Source organism: Macrosteles quadrilineatus, unplaced genomic scaffold (genome assembly GCF_028750875.1).
Source record: "Macrosteles quadrilineatus isolate MER2022 unplaced genomic scaffold, UCM_ALF_1.0 Scaffold_2__2_contigs__length_208266976, whole genome shotgun sequence".
NCBI lineage: Eukaryota > Metazoa > Arthropoda > Insecta > Hemiptera > Cicadellidae > Macrosteles > Macrosteles quadrilineatus.
Window position 1 is genome coordinate 133555329 of NW_026542595.1, and position 13806 is coordinate 133569134.

Consider the following 13806-nt stretch of genomic DNA (forward strand, 5'->3'; position numbering starts at 1 on the left):
TGTTTTATAGATAAAAACTGCGAATACCATGACTTGCTAGAGAAAAGTAACTCACTGTACAAAGAAGATTGAGGACTAAGATCTTAGTCTTTTAAAACTGTATATTTTTGTACTCAGTATTGTTTTGTTTTGTAAATGATGCATTTTTATTTTGTTTATCTTAGTAGACTCTGTAAGATACCTAGATAATAAGAAGTTAAGTACTATGTTATACAAGTTTTTATTACTATAACTTTAGTTAAAAATACAGGTAAAAAACTATATAAATACAGTACATTTCATACAACAACAAATTGAATTTATTTCTTATCCCTAGTGTTCTATTTGCATCATCGTATTAAATAAGTATATTCTGGGTTTACACTTCTTGAAGACTTCCAGATAGCAACAAAAATTATGAGGATACAACATTTTTGTACATAAGTTATAGGCCTACAGTAATGGATTTCAAAGAATTATTTTTTTTTATAAATATTGCAGAAAAAAGTATCCTTTTCCGTTTTTTAGGTTCACTTATGTAACGAAAATAGAGGTTATGATTACTGGCACTGAACATTTAGTAAATGAACATTGTATTACCATTATCTAATTTGATATCTAAATTATATGTCTGTTATATAAAATTTACTTATCACTGTGGCTAAGCTGTCTACAGTAGGTGTCCCAAACTAGCGTGTTGAAGTTTGGATTTTTACAAAAATTAGTAATACTGTTTTGTTTATCTTCAATACAATAGAATCTCGTACATTGTAAACAAAATGTCTAAAATGCCAGATTTTCCCCCTGAGGTTTTGGATCTGTTAAAACCGACTCCTGAAAATTGGAACGAGAGGAAAGACAAAGTATGTAGTTTGAAATAAAATAGTTTTAAGCCATTGTTACATTTTCAGTAACATAAAACAATATTAGCAATTATAAACTTATAAGTAAGAAAGAATTATATATCATACGTTTTTAAAACAACAATGTAAAAACACAAACATCACTGACATATTTAATACCTATGTAATTTCTAATATCTATTTAGAACCCTTCCTTAAGGGGTTATGTTCAGGATTTAATTGCCATTGTTTTTCGAAGACTTTAAGCTTACATTATTGGGTCAGATAATCAACAATGGGAAAGTGAAATATACAAAAATATGGAAAATCACATATTTTGTTGAGTGTACCTAAGATACATCTTACTGATCTCAAATTAAATTAAGTATTCTTTTGAAAATTTTCCGTGAAAGTCAAGGGCGTCAAAAAATCAGTTTCCTTAACGTAATAATCTACGTTAATTAAATTCTAACATAACAGAAATATACTAAGCTTAAAGTCAGATAATTTAAATTATTACTGTATACAAAGATTTAGCTGAAAAGAACTTTTCACATTTTCTTGTCCATAACGATTTAGTAACCTTATTCTCCTATCTTACCAGATGATGGAAGCCTAAAGTCTCCAGGAAAACTCGGTACATTTGGGGGATCCAAAACACAAAACAGGTTCGTTATCATAGTTTAAGTGCCTAACACTCTTTTGCATGCTTGGGTTTTTTGTCCTAGGACGATAGGCGTGAGCCCGGGATTGTTTTTCACATTACTTCAGGCTCGGCAATACCACTTGTAATTCATTCATTCATTCATTGGTAAAATGCATTGGTGATTTGGTGACCACTAGACCAGCTCGCTTCCCCACATGCTTGGGGTTAAGAATTCAAATAGTAATAGTTTTTCAAGAACAACTATTAAACATTTTTTTTTACATTTTCGTGTTTGTGTTTATGACGACCCTACACAAGTCAAGCAATGAAAAATATGTTGTTATTTGGCATGAGAATACAACTTTTGGTTTGAAACCAATGGTATTTTAACAGAAAAAAATTATTGCTCGACAGTACATGTATTTTTAACCATTTATTAGAAATCTTTGTAAAAATAACTACTGTTAGGCATATTCTTTAATTACTGAGCGTGATATAAAATGTCCGTAATATTGTCTTAGACATTTTTTTCGGTGGACCACACCGATAAATTGACTTCCAATTAAGATTTTAATTGGTTTAAATTACAAATTCTTCTTAGCCTAACCTAATCTCAAACCTAACCTAAGGGTGGCTAAGTTAGGTTAGATTAGGTTAGAGGTTAGGATAGGTTAGGATAGGTTAGAGGTTAAAATCTTATTTGGAAGTTGATTAGGATAGGTTAGGCTAGGTTATAATTATTAGGTGTGGTCGGTATAATACAGTTTTGTTTAAGGACAAAAACAATTCATACAATTAAATTTAATGTTTTGTTTATATAACTAACACATATTTTGTCAGCCAGAACGCCATGGTGGGGATGATATACGTAGACCCAATGAAGGGACCCTACATAGTGTACGTCTCCAGGTTGGAATGGTTCTCCCTGGCACCAAGGTACGAGGAGAACCCTGGGGACGCCACGAAGCTTACCCTCCCTGTCACCAATGTGAGGGTGTACTGCACCGGGGGTCCTTCCTGCTACGACAACACCGAGTGTATAGAGAGAGTGCAGAAGATCCAGGAGTACGACATGAACGTTAGGAACCTCCCGGATATTGCTCCAAAGTGAGTACTCAACATAAATACAACTTTAGGTATCAGTGGTATAGAAACTCTGCTAGAAAATTGAGAGGATGTAAAACTTTATGTTGAACAAATTAGGAGAATCAACCAGCTCATTGGTTCATGCCTTTGTTACAATTCTACAATCCTCTATTCCCCCAGGTCCGATGTACATCAACAAAAATGCACAACACAATGCAACTTACAATGCACAACAATGAACAATGCAATTCATCCCTTTGTACGAAATAACAGCCAACAACTCGCAATTCTATCATTAAGTGTCACCTCCAGTCGTATCTCTAGGTCAGTTTCTTTCAGAGCCAATTGGTTGAAAATATCTGAAGATAAGTCTTGGGATCCAACAATCTAGTAAGAACCATTAACAATATGACTTAGTTCTACTTTGAAACTTTTCTACGTTACCATTTTTTTTATTTGAACACTATGTAAGCTCATTTATTATTTTTGCTATTTTACTTAACTGAAGATATTTAATAGTCTGCACTGAAACGTGTGACCCAGCCACCTCCACTTCCGTCTTATGATTTCCAGGCTGATCTTTTGTTACCCTGTTGCCTCTCAAAATGTTCATTTGATATAGTGTTTGGCCAGAACACTCTCATGATACGTCTGAGACAACTGTTTATAAACAACTCTTTTTATCTCATTATACATATGGTAATACTGTAGTTAAATGGTACAAAACATATTCAAACAAAAACAACTACATAATCCTATTGCGGAAAATAATTCCCTGCAATTACATTAAGTAGAATCTACACATGCCACATGATATAAATATCATTTTCGTTTACAGTTTCCTCATTGGATCTGAAGGCATTGTTTATGAAGGAAGGGGATGGACCAAGGAAGCAACAAGAAGCAATGTAGACTTTCCAGAATTTAAGGGGAACTGTTTGGATATTGCTTACATTGGAGATTATAAAAATACAGGTGGGAAAAAAAATATTATCCTTTGTTAAGAATCTTGATTTACGTTGTAGCGAGCATATGTTGAAAACTCATAGGTGGTTTGGTATCAACTGATTTTAAATTTTACTTTTTTGGTCACATCTTTCTACAATTCAAATGTCTTGATTCTTTTCATAAAATGTTCAAGGTTAATGTGATTAAGGCCTTTGTTCTGCTATGGAGTTTTGTTTAAGAAGTGATTTTTGTAAAAATAACACGTCTATCTGTCTGGCGCTCAGTAATCACCTTATGAGTTATATTATTATTACTCATACAGTAGCTCAACAGTATTAATCAGAATGTCTTTTTTTGTAATCTACTTAAAATTTGATGGTAGTCTATTTTTTGCTAGCAATGCTATGATTCTTTTGATAACATTTACTTTGATATTCCCATTACCACCATGGCAACCCCTAAGGCACGAATATTAGAAAAGAAATGGTATGGATAAAAATATAAACAAATGACGTCACTGACCCGAAAAAGCCATGACAATTAATTAATTGTTTAGTAAGTTTTTTGAAAGCTACATATAAATATTATTATAATAATAGTTACTTTTGGGAAAGTGACGTCATTTGCATATGTTTATGATCCAAACAGTTTCTTTTCTATTATTCATACCATAAGGTCAATGTTAAAATGTTTAAATTAATTTGTCGTAGAGCGGAATACAAGTTTCCCTTAATTTATGGCTTTACCCAACCACTTTTTAGCTATAAGAACCTCTAATCCCAAACTTACTTCAGATTCCATCCACTGGTTCTTAGAATATATTTTACAAACAAATAAACTATCAAACATTGTTAGTATTATACCGTTAGCAGATGTTGATTTGGAGTGGGTGTTCGGTAAAGTTTTGTTATTAACTACGATCATCTGTTCTTGGGTGAGGATCATGATTTTGTAAAATCTAGTGCCTTTTTGAAATATTAGATGGGACGATCTTACAATTAATTTTTAGGTGACCACCAAGAATAGTTGAACTGATCCGGTATGGATCTTAAACATATACAAATTATGTTTCTGGCTCGAAAATAAACATTATTTAACATCTAGGATTCGGTCCAGCAACGTAATTTGTTTATGTTTACGATCCATACCGGTTCTGTTCAAGCATTCAAGTATTCAAGTGTTCTGGTATGGTGATTATAGCCATTCGACCATCTATAATTTATTCTCACAAGTGTTCCTCTTTACAAACCAAATTAAAGAATGTAAATCTTACTAACTGACTAAACCTGTTTTTTGTGCTAAAAACTAAGTTGATTTGTTACAGGTAAAAGACCGAGATGGGCAATTGTCAGGGCTCTGATAAACATGATTTTGTACGGAATCAAAAATGAACACGTCCATCCACTGTTTAAACTGTTTAACTATAACACGAAGTACGAATATCTCAAAGGAGTTCCAGAAATATCCAACGAATAAAGTCCGTGATTTTCAATAGCTTGGTTGAAATATATATTTTTAAAATTATCGAGTACTCAATATTTCAACATCATACTACAACACACCTTATTTTTCGTATCTACAGAGAAATTCGCTCTCTAGAAGGAGTGTAAAGGAATTTACTGATTGTAAACTCTCTGTATGTATAATAGGGGATACCAATATGCCTTAAAATTTAACAAATAAAATCTCAATACGTAATAGAAACTAAACTTTAAAGATTTATACACTTTAAACCGAATCCTTTTTATTAAATAGATTCTTTTGTTTTAGGTGAAGACTTACCATGGCATTTATCCGGCACTATGATGGATATAATCATTTATGGAGTAAAATACAAGAAAATTAGATCGTGGTTTAAAATTCATAATTTTAATAAAACAGACATTAAACCTTATTTGAATGTTGGTATTCGCAAAAATTAAAACTGTTAGATTGTTATTATAGTATGTGAGTGTGTTTAAAGGTAATAAATTTGTATACTGATTTTCAATAGTGTAATTTGCATCAATTTTATTTTTGGCTATTAGGCCAGCACACTGTGACTTATGTATAAATCTGCAATACAAATTCTGATCAAAATAGATTAAAACCATGAATACAGCTAAATGGGGGTTCATCGTTTTTATACTTAAATACTTTTTATTGAAATGGTGACCATATAAAGTAGGTATTTTAAGCCAAGTATAAATAATGGAGATGAGTGTAGGATGAGTGGTGTGATCTTGTAGTCTTCTCAGTGACTAAGGCCGACATATTCCTTAGACACAGCTGTTAATTAATTAATAGCCTATACAGCTAATGGCAACTAAAGGACCTTCAGTTTATAGTGGAATCCGAACCACAGTTTTGCCTTGGTATTAATGAATTGGTCTAATTATTAGGATAGTACTGCGGATAGTCGTAGCAATCACTAGTTCGGACGTTAAATATATGTGTTATTCGTGACTTATCTTTATGATTATCTGTCTGAACAATCTAGAATTTATTTTCAAAATTGTATGCCAGTCGATATTTACATACTAATTTCAATATATAGAGCCAATATAAAATTACTAAATTAATTAAGTTCAATTTCACCAAAAGTTTGATGATATTTCAGCTTATCTAGTTTTGTTTTTCCAGAATTCTCCGCAACATCAGATAAATTGATTAAATTGGTATATTAGGAACTGCTATAAAATTCTTCTCATTATTCTTTTTAGTCTTGAGGAGGACAAACTATAATATACATACAAGAAAACAATCTAGTTCCTATTCATTAATGGGATGTATCGAAGGAATACTTAATTTTCATTTTTATAGTTGAGAAAAGATGGTTAACTAAATAAATTCCTAATGGGATAAATTATTACTATATTTAAAAGACTTGAAGTGGAATCTGCACAACGTAACATGCTGTACATAACGAACAATACAATACCAAACAACAATAAGCGTAGAAGGGTAGAGAATCTTATCTTTGTGCAATATAAGTGTGTATCAATAACATGATTTCATTCATATGGAATCCATATCAAAATCTCAGTCTTTTGAGAGATCACAAAAAATTAACTTGTCCGACATGTGAAGTCAGTGTTGTGAGTTTCAAGACAGTTTATAACTGTCAACAATAATTTGACAGACGTTTTCTACTTAAATCTTTGTCAAGGAACTACCAGGTATTGTTTCGAATTTGTACTATATAAAAATATATATTTTTTCTCTATAAAATAGGTATATTAGAAGAATAGGTTAGTTAGAGCTTTAACTAGTTTAAAAACATTTGGAACTATTTTTAGGATGTTTTCAAGATTATGTGAGGTAAATACCTGATATATCCATTTAACATTTCCTTACGTTTTTGGTTAATATGAATGAAGCGTACATCTTCCATTGTTGCGCTCACGTTCACTCATCCCGTTACGCGCAGAATAAGCGTACTACTAGTTAGTAAACTACATGACATGAGACAAAAATAGCCCCTTTGTAAGATCCAAAATCAATAATCAATAATAAAGTAATTCAATGAAAATATCATTAACTACTGGAGTATCCAGATTATGCAGATGTATAGTAGGCCTACTATGGATAGATGTGCTTTTTGTTACCATTTTCAAGTTGTAAACGCAGTCAATTTGACCGAGTGACTGATGTAAATGATTATTTCTTTTACATACACCAACTTTTAAACAAAGCCTAAATACTTATACAGGGTGTTCAAAAAAGGTGGGGACATATTTTACGTAGTGATTTCTTGGGTCAAAATGGAAAGAAAATCAAGAATATTTTTTTATCGGTTTGTTTACCAGATATCCGCCATTTTGTTTTTCCCATTAAAATTTCTTTCTTTGAAGTTTTTCAGTTGGTAATTTTGAAACTTTTTATGTATGTTAAGGTAAAAGAGACCCACGTTAGAAAAAAAATCATCTTGATTCATCTTAAGATTTTAAAATGGCGGCCATTTTAATTTTTTAACGCAAATACTAAAGAATGGCTGATTTTACAAAAAAAAATGCATAGTACACGTTTATTTAGAATCTTTGATTCCCTATTAAAATGATACCAAGTTAAAAAATATCGCATAAGAAATAGCTGAAATATTACGATTTTTGGATGCTATTTAAAAATGGTATAAAATGTTATTCAACCGTATGCATAAGTGAATGATGCAATATGTATTTCAGAAATGGCGAAATTTATTCCGACCAAGCTTGAACTGGACTATTTCAGAAATTTGGCCGATAATGATCCTGATCTCCCTAAGGGATTCGTGGACAATTGGGACGCTCTCCCGTTTCCTCCACAGGGCGACGACCCACTCCCCTTCTTCGCTCCGGTGGTGACTCGAGAGGAGTGGGGGGCTCTGCCTCCTAAGTCCCCCGGGGTGCCTCTGAAGCTCCCGGTACTCTATGTCCGCTACACCTACCTCAGCATGAAAGAGTGCTTTAAAGTGGACGAGTGTATGCACTTTATGCGGGAGCTGCAGAAGAAGTCGATGAACGAGGGGTTGGATGATGTTCCTTTCAAGTAAGCCTTTTTGTGATCTTGTTGCCTTTTGGAACACAATCGTTTGAACTACCTCACTTATAAGAACAAAAGTTAGGTAAACACTTATTGTAAGGTATTGCATTGCGTTTCTGAACACCTTGGATTATAGTATATCGCGCCACTCATTTTACAATCTTTCCATTCATACTTGGCTTCAAATACCTACTTTGTATGGTCGCCATTTCATAGAAAAATAAAGGATAAAGTAAGTATGGTAAAAAAATAAGTACGTAGTTAACATTTAAAATTTAATGAATTTTATCTGTTATGTGGTAAAAATGAAAACCTGTCCTGGCTTTAAGACTGTTTTTCGTTTAACTTTCCATCATTATCTGTAAAAAATTAACGTCCATTTTTGTCATTGTGGTTGACATGATATGTTCTAATGGTAATAATTATAATAAAATATCCCCAAAAATATAGAAGAATAAGAAAATTAATAAATAAGGCCAACTAGAACTAGAATTTTTTCACGAGTATGGCACTGTAGATTTCATTATTGCACAAAACTTTCCATGCTAATGTTCCTTATTATAACGCATAGTTTTAAGACTGTGTTAAATTCTTGACAAACATTAAGACTATGATGTGCCTAATTATTTGATTGCATATTTCGTTTTTTTTTTTTTTTCACCATGCATATAAATTTAAGTTAATTTAGGCTAGATTAGCTTAATTCTTCATTTTTACAGAACAAACATTTATAATAGCTGCACTGTACTTATAAATAAACGATATATCTTCCTTTCAGTTTTAACCTAATTGATTATTTTCCCACCAGTTTTATTATTGGCGGCAAAGGCATAGTTTACGAGGGAAGAGGCTGGGAGAGAGAAGCGATCAGGGAACAGCGGTACAACGATTTCGAGGGAATCCATGGGAAATTGGCGGGAAAGACGCTGGATCTAGCCTACATCGGTGACCTGTACTGTAAGTAACACATTTCATCATGCTATGGTACTAAAATATATTTACGAACAACATTTTATCATACATACGAATACAATTGTCTATTTTTTTGACAATTATTATTTTGGTTGGAGTTTTTACTCATAACTCCAAATCATAATAAACCCCATCCCCGTTTGTACCAATAGAGATACATTTTCATTAGGACTTTTTTTACTTGATCGTCAAAACTCTTAACGATATTACCTAGCTCTTTTAAATTTAGTGAAATATTAACTATTTTGGAAGGTAGATGTTATCAAAAGAGAGGTGAAATAATGTTTCAATGATTTAATAGACCAGTTTTTAGACTGTTAAAGATTATAAAAAATTCATGTTTCAATTGGATTTTTACTGGTAATAGTTCCTAAAACCTTATCAAAAGAGAGGTGAAATAATGTTTCAATGATTTAATAGACCAGTTTTTAGACTGTTAAAGATTATAAAAAATTCACGTTTCAATGGTATTTTTACTGGTAATAGTTTCTAAAACCTTAATTCTTAATTGCTTTATAAATATGTTGGTCATTATTTGTCAAATAAATCAAATGTACAGTTTTAATTTATATTAAAGTCTACAACTAAATTAAATATTTAAGGATCAGAAGAAAAACGTGTATAAATTACTCAGTGTGTAAATCTGGTTAACTTGACTTGTGCCTTTACTTTCGTGTGTTATATGAAGAAATGAATAAATAGTTGAATTTATAATATAAATATCATCAGACATTTTTGAAACATTTAATAAATATCATTTTTTCAGTATACGAGCCGCCTAATGATACTAAAATGGGAGCTTATAACTTTGTCCGAAGGTTTTGGAAGGAAGGGAAAATACACGATCAAGTGGAAGTGATTCCTTACAAAGACAGGCCCAAGGATTGGGAAAGTGACGAAGCTTTTAAAGTATTTAGAGGTTGATCTAATATTTCAAATATGTACAAAAACGTGTATCTTTGTCTTAAGTTAAACATCAATAAGTAAACAGAATATTTTGGAGATGAGGAACCTTTCGGGCAAATTGGCACAAATCTAATGTGCTGTGTGAAAGACGCCATGGATTTTTAAATAAATATGCTATCGCTAATTTTTCTTGGTAAAAACAGTTCTTGGATCCTTTAAATTAAAATATTTAAGTACCTTAAATAGACAATATTTATGAAATATAGATGATTCTAAATGTGATACAGTTAAAAATGTGATCAACTGTATTAATCAACAATAAACTATTTATTCGTATATTTTTCATTTTTATTTCCCTTGTTACCTTATAAATTTTTATTGGATTGACTTCCATGAGTTTTTGATAACCTTAACCAGTATGTACATGTGAACATTCGAAATAAAGAATCATCTTACTGTACACCAACAAATTTACAACGATTTGCCTAATCTTTTACAATTGCCAACCAAACCTGACCGGCTTAGCCTTATTCTACTTCATGTTACAACTAAAATCATAATCTTTTAGTTATTTTTTGTTTGATCTTTTTGAACTTTGTGACGTTTGATAGGAATTTAAAATGTAAAATAAAAATTCACTTGACATTATTTCATAAACCAACAGTTTTTTACTAAATTGAGTTTAAAAATTAAATGACCTGCATTTAGAAATTATAAATTGGATCAATGCAACTTTTTCTAAGATTAAGATCTGTTGAAACAATTAAAAGATAGAAGTGTTTATGTGAAATATATAAAATGGAAGATATCTAGTTAAAAAAGCGATTTTATAAAGAAATCCTGTTCTTGATTTTCACTTCATTTTGACCCATAGACCCATTTCCAGGAGTTTGACTGTTTACTTACGGGACACCCTGTATACTTTAAATTTGAAATTTAGTCCAAGTTTTTCTTCCTTAAAATCTTATGGCTAATAGCATAGTAATATGATTAACACTTGAGAGAAACATAGTGTACATATATGAGTGAAGAATGGAGGGTAGTCCATGGATCAGCTGAGTGTTACGAACAACCAGCTGTTTGTTTTCTGTAGACCAGCTGTTTCTTTGGCCTAGTGTAAATTATTTAGAGCACAATAATTAAGGACAACTTAGTTAAACCACTTACTTTCTTGATACATGCTAATAATAATTTCCATTCAATTTGCATTAATTCTAAATTCAAAAAGTTAAATACAAATTTGCAAAGCTAATGGTACGGCATCTAATATGAAAGCTACTAAAGAATTCCCGGCAGCCAATAATAACTAGAGATAATCTATTTATCTCTCCATTGAGGTTTTTAATTCAACATTTGATGTTGTTCACAGTAACACATTTAAATGTTAAATAGTATGGTTGATTGTAATGAGTTAAAAAACATAATGTTTTTTATTTGTTTTTGTAAATAAAGCCAGTAGATATTATGACAGTAGATGATGAGAGCTCAGGCCAATAACAACAGTTTATTTATTTATTCGATTCGACTGGTGCCAGAAACATTATAAAAAAGTATGTAAAGAAGGATTGCAGTGATGTCTGGAATACAGAAACGAAAACAAAGATTGTGTAGTAGAAATCAGGAATCGTAGAGAGAATAATGTACTGTATTTAGAAATAATAAAAAGTAAGTGATATAATGTTTTACTCTTGATTAGTTTTATTTCTATATTTATTTTCAGACAAGCACAAAATGTTACAAAAAATCATCTTTTTCAAATTGAAAAAACTCGGCTGAAATATTTTTCACTAACTGATTTAATTGTCTAAATAATTATACCACATAATTTAGGTAATGGTTAACACAACACTGAGGTCAGACAAAATCGTAATTACGAGTATATACTAAAATCATGCACTATCAATTTGCATAAAACAAAACTTAGATTTTAGAGTAATGCTTTTTGTATTTATAATTACTATGGATAACATAAAGAATAATGTTCATACTGTGTGACATTTTTTATTCAAAATATATCTATAAAAATATGCTGTATAATAGTTTAATTTCCTGACCATCCTCAGTAAAAATAATGTTTTTATACCCTAGATCCTGAAGAATGGGGAAGTTCAAGCTATGGGATGGAATGTTCAAACAGATGTTCCTGCCCGAAGAGTGGGGTGCGGCTATCGAGAGGCCTTGCAGGGAAATGGATTGTACAGAGTTACCTCTGACACATGTCAAGTTTGGTTATGACGACATAATGACGAGGTACAAAACGACCGTGACAGCTGAGGCGCTTAGGCTGTGTCAGCGAGACCACATGGGGGAGGGCTACGACAACATCAAATACAAGTAACGTAGCCGTAGAGTAGTTTGGTAGCGGCAGATTAGCTTAGTGGATGTTTAGCTGTAGATAGAACAATGTAATTATAGTAACTTCATGATGGAATGAAACCTGTAGAGTGACGGCTGCGGTCCAGAAAGAGCTTTTTATCACGGACACGAGTCCTGGATGGATCACTCTCAAGCAATCGGGTGGCAAGGTGGGAGGCCACGTTGACTAACCCTCCCATACCAGCCAGGGAGGAACTAACTCCCGGTGGAGGCCTTCATTACACGGTATGGAAGACCCTAAATCGAATCAGGGTCGAGGTACTAAAATGCAAGACAAACATGCAGAAATGGAGTCTCTTACCAGACGAAGAAAACATCTTGTGTGCGTGTGGTGCTGCTCAGGATCCTGGCCATTGGCTGATCTGTCCACGCCTAGACCAGTCTTGCACATTAGATGATCTTTTACAAGCGAATGACAAAGCCGGTAGCTAATTTTTGGAAAAGCGAAGTCTGATTTCCGGACGAAGAAAGTAGGTAAATTATGGAATGCCCTCTGGATCGTCTGAATGAAGTAATATAAGATTAAATTACCTGTTTTATGGGGGTGTTTCGGGGTGGGGGGGGGGTAGGGTATTCATTTATCCGTAGCTACTTCGGCCTATTGATCTATTGTAGCAAAATAATTACCCATTGGCTGTTAAAACAATCTTTGGTGGTAGAATGACGACTACAGCTGTTTCATGCTTTTAAACAATAAAACTTTTTTTGTTCCATCTGACTAATGTTAAATTAAATACACGCAATAACGTAATGGAGTTAAATAATTATAGAAGTAATTTCGAATTATTTCAGCTTCGCAGTCAACCAAGAAGGGATAATTTACGAATGCAGAGGTTGGTTTACAGAACCCGTCCTGCCATTGAAGTATGTACCTCTTCGCTACAAAATCATTGACATTTGTTTTATCGGAGACTTTAGTGGTGAGTAACAATTATAGGTAAACATATTCTGATCAAAAGCAGTTTTACATTAATGTAAAATTACTTCGTCTTTCAATATTTTGTCAAAATCATTTGAGTTGGGAATTATTGTGTGAAATAAAATATTGGCTTTTCAATTTCGGTCTTTATGTAAATCTAATTGAATAAAAGTTACAACTTTATTTCGGGAAGTAGCTGAGATATGTTCAAAACATCACTAAAGGTTCTTGTCATTCAAGTTTTGAACTTAATTATTTGGTATTTCCTCAACATATATCTTTAAAAATTAACATTCTATTTTGTTGGCAAAGCTAGAAATATTACTTGTGCTCAAAACTACTTTGGCTTGTCCAATTCCAAATTGTAACATTGAATGTTTCACCCTCACAGAGAAGGACCCACCATGGCCTATGATGGACTCCGCCCTTCACATCATCATGAAGGGTCTCCGAAGTAAGTTCATCAACACCAACTACAGACTCATCGGACTACGCGATCCTCCTGAAGGACCAGTCAGTTTTATAGACGAATCTTGAACCAACTGATTTTGCTAACACTATTAATGAATGAACTAATGAAACCTTTTACATATTTTAAAAGTGTTGGTGAAATGTATATTAACGTTAAACCT

General features: G+C 32.4%; 3 protein-coding genes across 3 annotated transcripts; all 3 read left to right on the top strand.

The window, feature by feature from the left end:
• The first annotated feature begins 650 nt into the window (after positions 1-650).
• LOC128984911 (peptidoglycan recognition protein 1-like) lies at positions 651-4977 on the top strand. Its single transcript, XM_054404281.1, has 4 exons — positions 651-842; positions 2312-2574; positions 3392-3528; positions 4826-4977. The coding sequence occupies exons 1-4, from the start codon at positions 759-761 to the stop codon at positions 4975-4977; spliced, it is 636 nt and encodes a 211-aa protein (XP_054260256.1). The 5' UTR covers positions 651-758.
• Positions 4978-6536: 1559 nt separating this feature from the next.
• Positions 6537-10154, top strand: LOC128987805 (peptidoglycan-recognition protein 2-like). The gene is made up of 4 exons (XM_054408834.1): positions 6537-6659; positions 7665-8007; positions 8810-8958; positions 9740-10154. The coding sequence occupies exons 2-4, from the start codon at positions 7667-7669 to the stop codon at positions 9895-9897; spliced, it is 648 nt and encodes a 215-aa protein (XP_054264809.1). The 5' UTR covers positions 6537-6659; positions 7665-7666; the 3' UTR covers positions 9898-10154.
• Positions 10155-11449: 1295 nt separating this feature from the next.
• LOC128988212 (peptidoglycan-recognition protein 1-like) lies at positions 11450-13806 on the top strand. The gene is made up of 4 exons (XM_054409484.1): positions 11450-11544; positions 11968-12213; positions 13048-13175; positions 13566-13806. Exons 2-4 carry the CDS (start codon positions 11978-11980, stop codon positions 13709-13711), a joined length of 510 nt encoding a protein of 169 aa, XP_054265459.1. The 5' UTR covers positions 11450-11544; positions 11968-11977; the 3' UTR covers positions 13712-13806.

What these genes read in the sequence shown, in the direction of transcription:
- LOC128984911 (XM_054404281.1), top strand. Translation starts at nt 759, where the DNA reads ATGTCTAAAATGCCAGATTTTCCCCCTGAGGTTTTGGATCTGTTAAAA. An exon ending in CTCCCGGATATTGCTCCAAA is followed by an intron (nt 2,575 to 3,391) that starts GTGAGTACTCAA and finishes TTTCGTTTACAG; the next exon opens with TTTCCTCATTGGATCTGAAG. An exon ending in TGGAGATTATAAAAATACAG is followed by an intron (nt 3,529 to 4,825) that starts GTGGGAAAAAAA and finishes GATTTGTTACAG; the next exon opens with GTAAAAGACCGAGATGGGCA.
- LOC128988212 (XM_054409484.1), top strand. Translation starts at nt 11,978, where the DNA reads ATGGGGAAGTTCAAGCTATGGGATGGAATGTTCAAACAGATGTTCCTG. An exon ending in TACGACAACATCAAATACAA is followed by an intron (nt 12,214 to 13,047) that starts GTAACGTAGCCG and finishes GAATTATTTCAG; the next exon opens with CTTCGCAGTCAACCAAGAAG. An exon ending in TTTTATCGGAGACTTTAGTG is followed by an intron (nt 13,176 to 13,565) that starts GTGAGTAACAAT and finishes TCACCCTCACAG; the next exon opens with AGAAGGACCCACCATGGCCT.
- LOC128987805 (XM_054408834.1), top strand. Translation starts at nt 7,667, where the DNA reads ATGGCGAAATTTATTCCGACCAAGCTTGAACTGGACTATTTCAGAAAT. An exon ending in TTGGATGATGTTCCTTTCAA is followed by an intron (nt 8,008 to 8,809) that starts GTAAGCCTTTTT and finishes TTTTCCCACCAG; the next exon opens with TTTTATTATTGGCGGCAAAG. An exon ending in CTACATCGGTGACCTGTACT is followed by an intron (nt 8,959 to 9,739) that starts GTAAGTAACACA and finishes TCATTTTTTCAG; the next exon opens with TATACGAGCCGCCTAATGAT.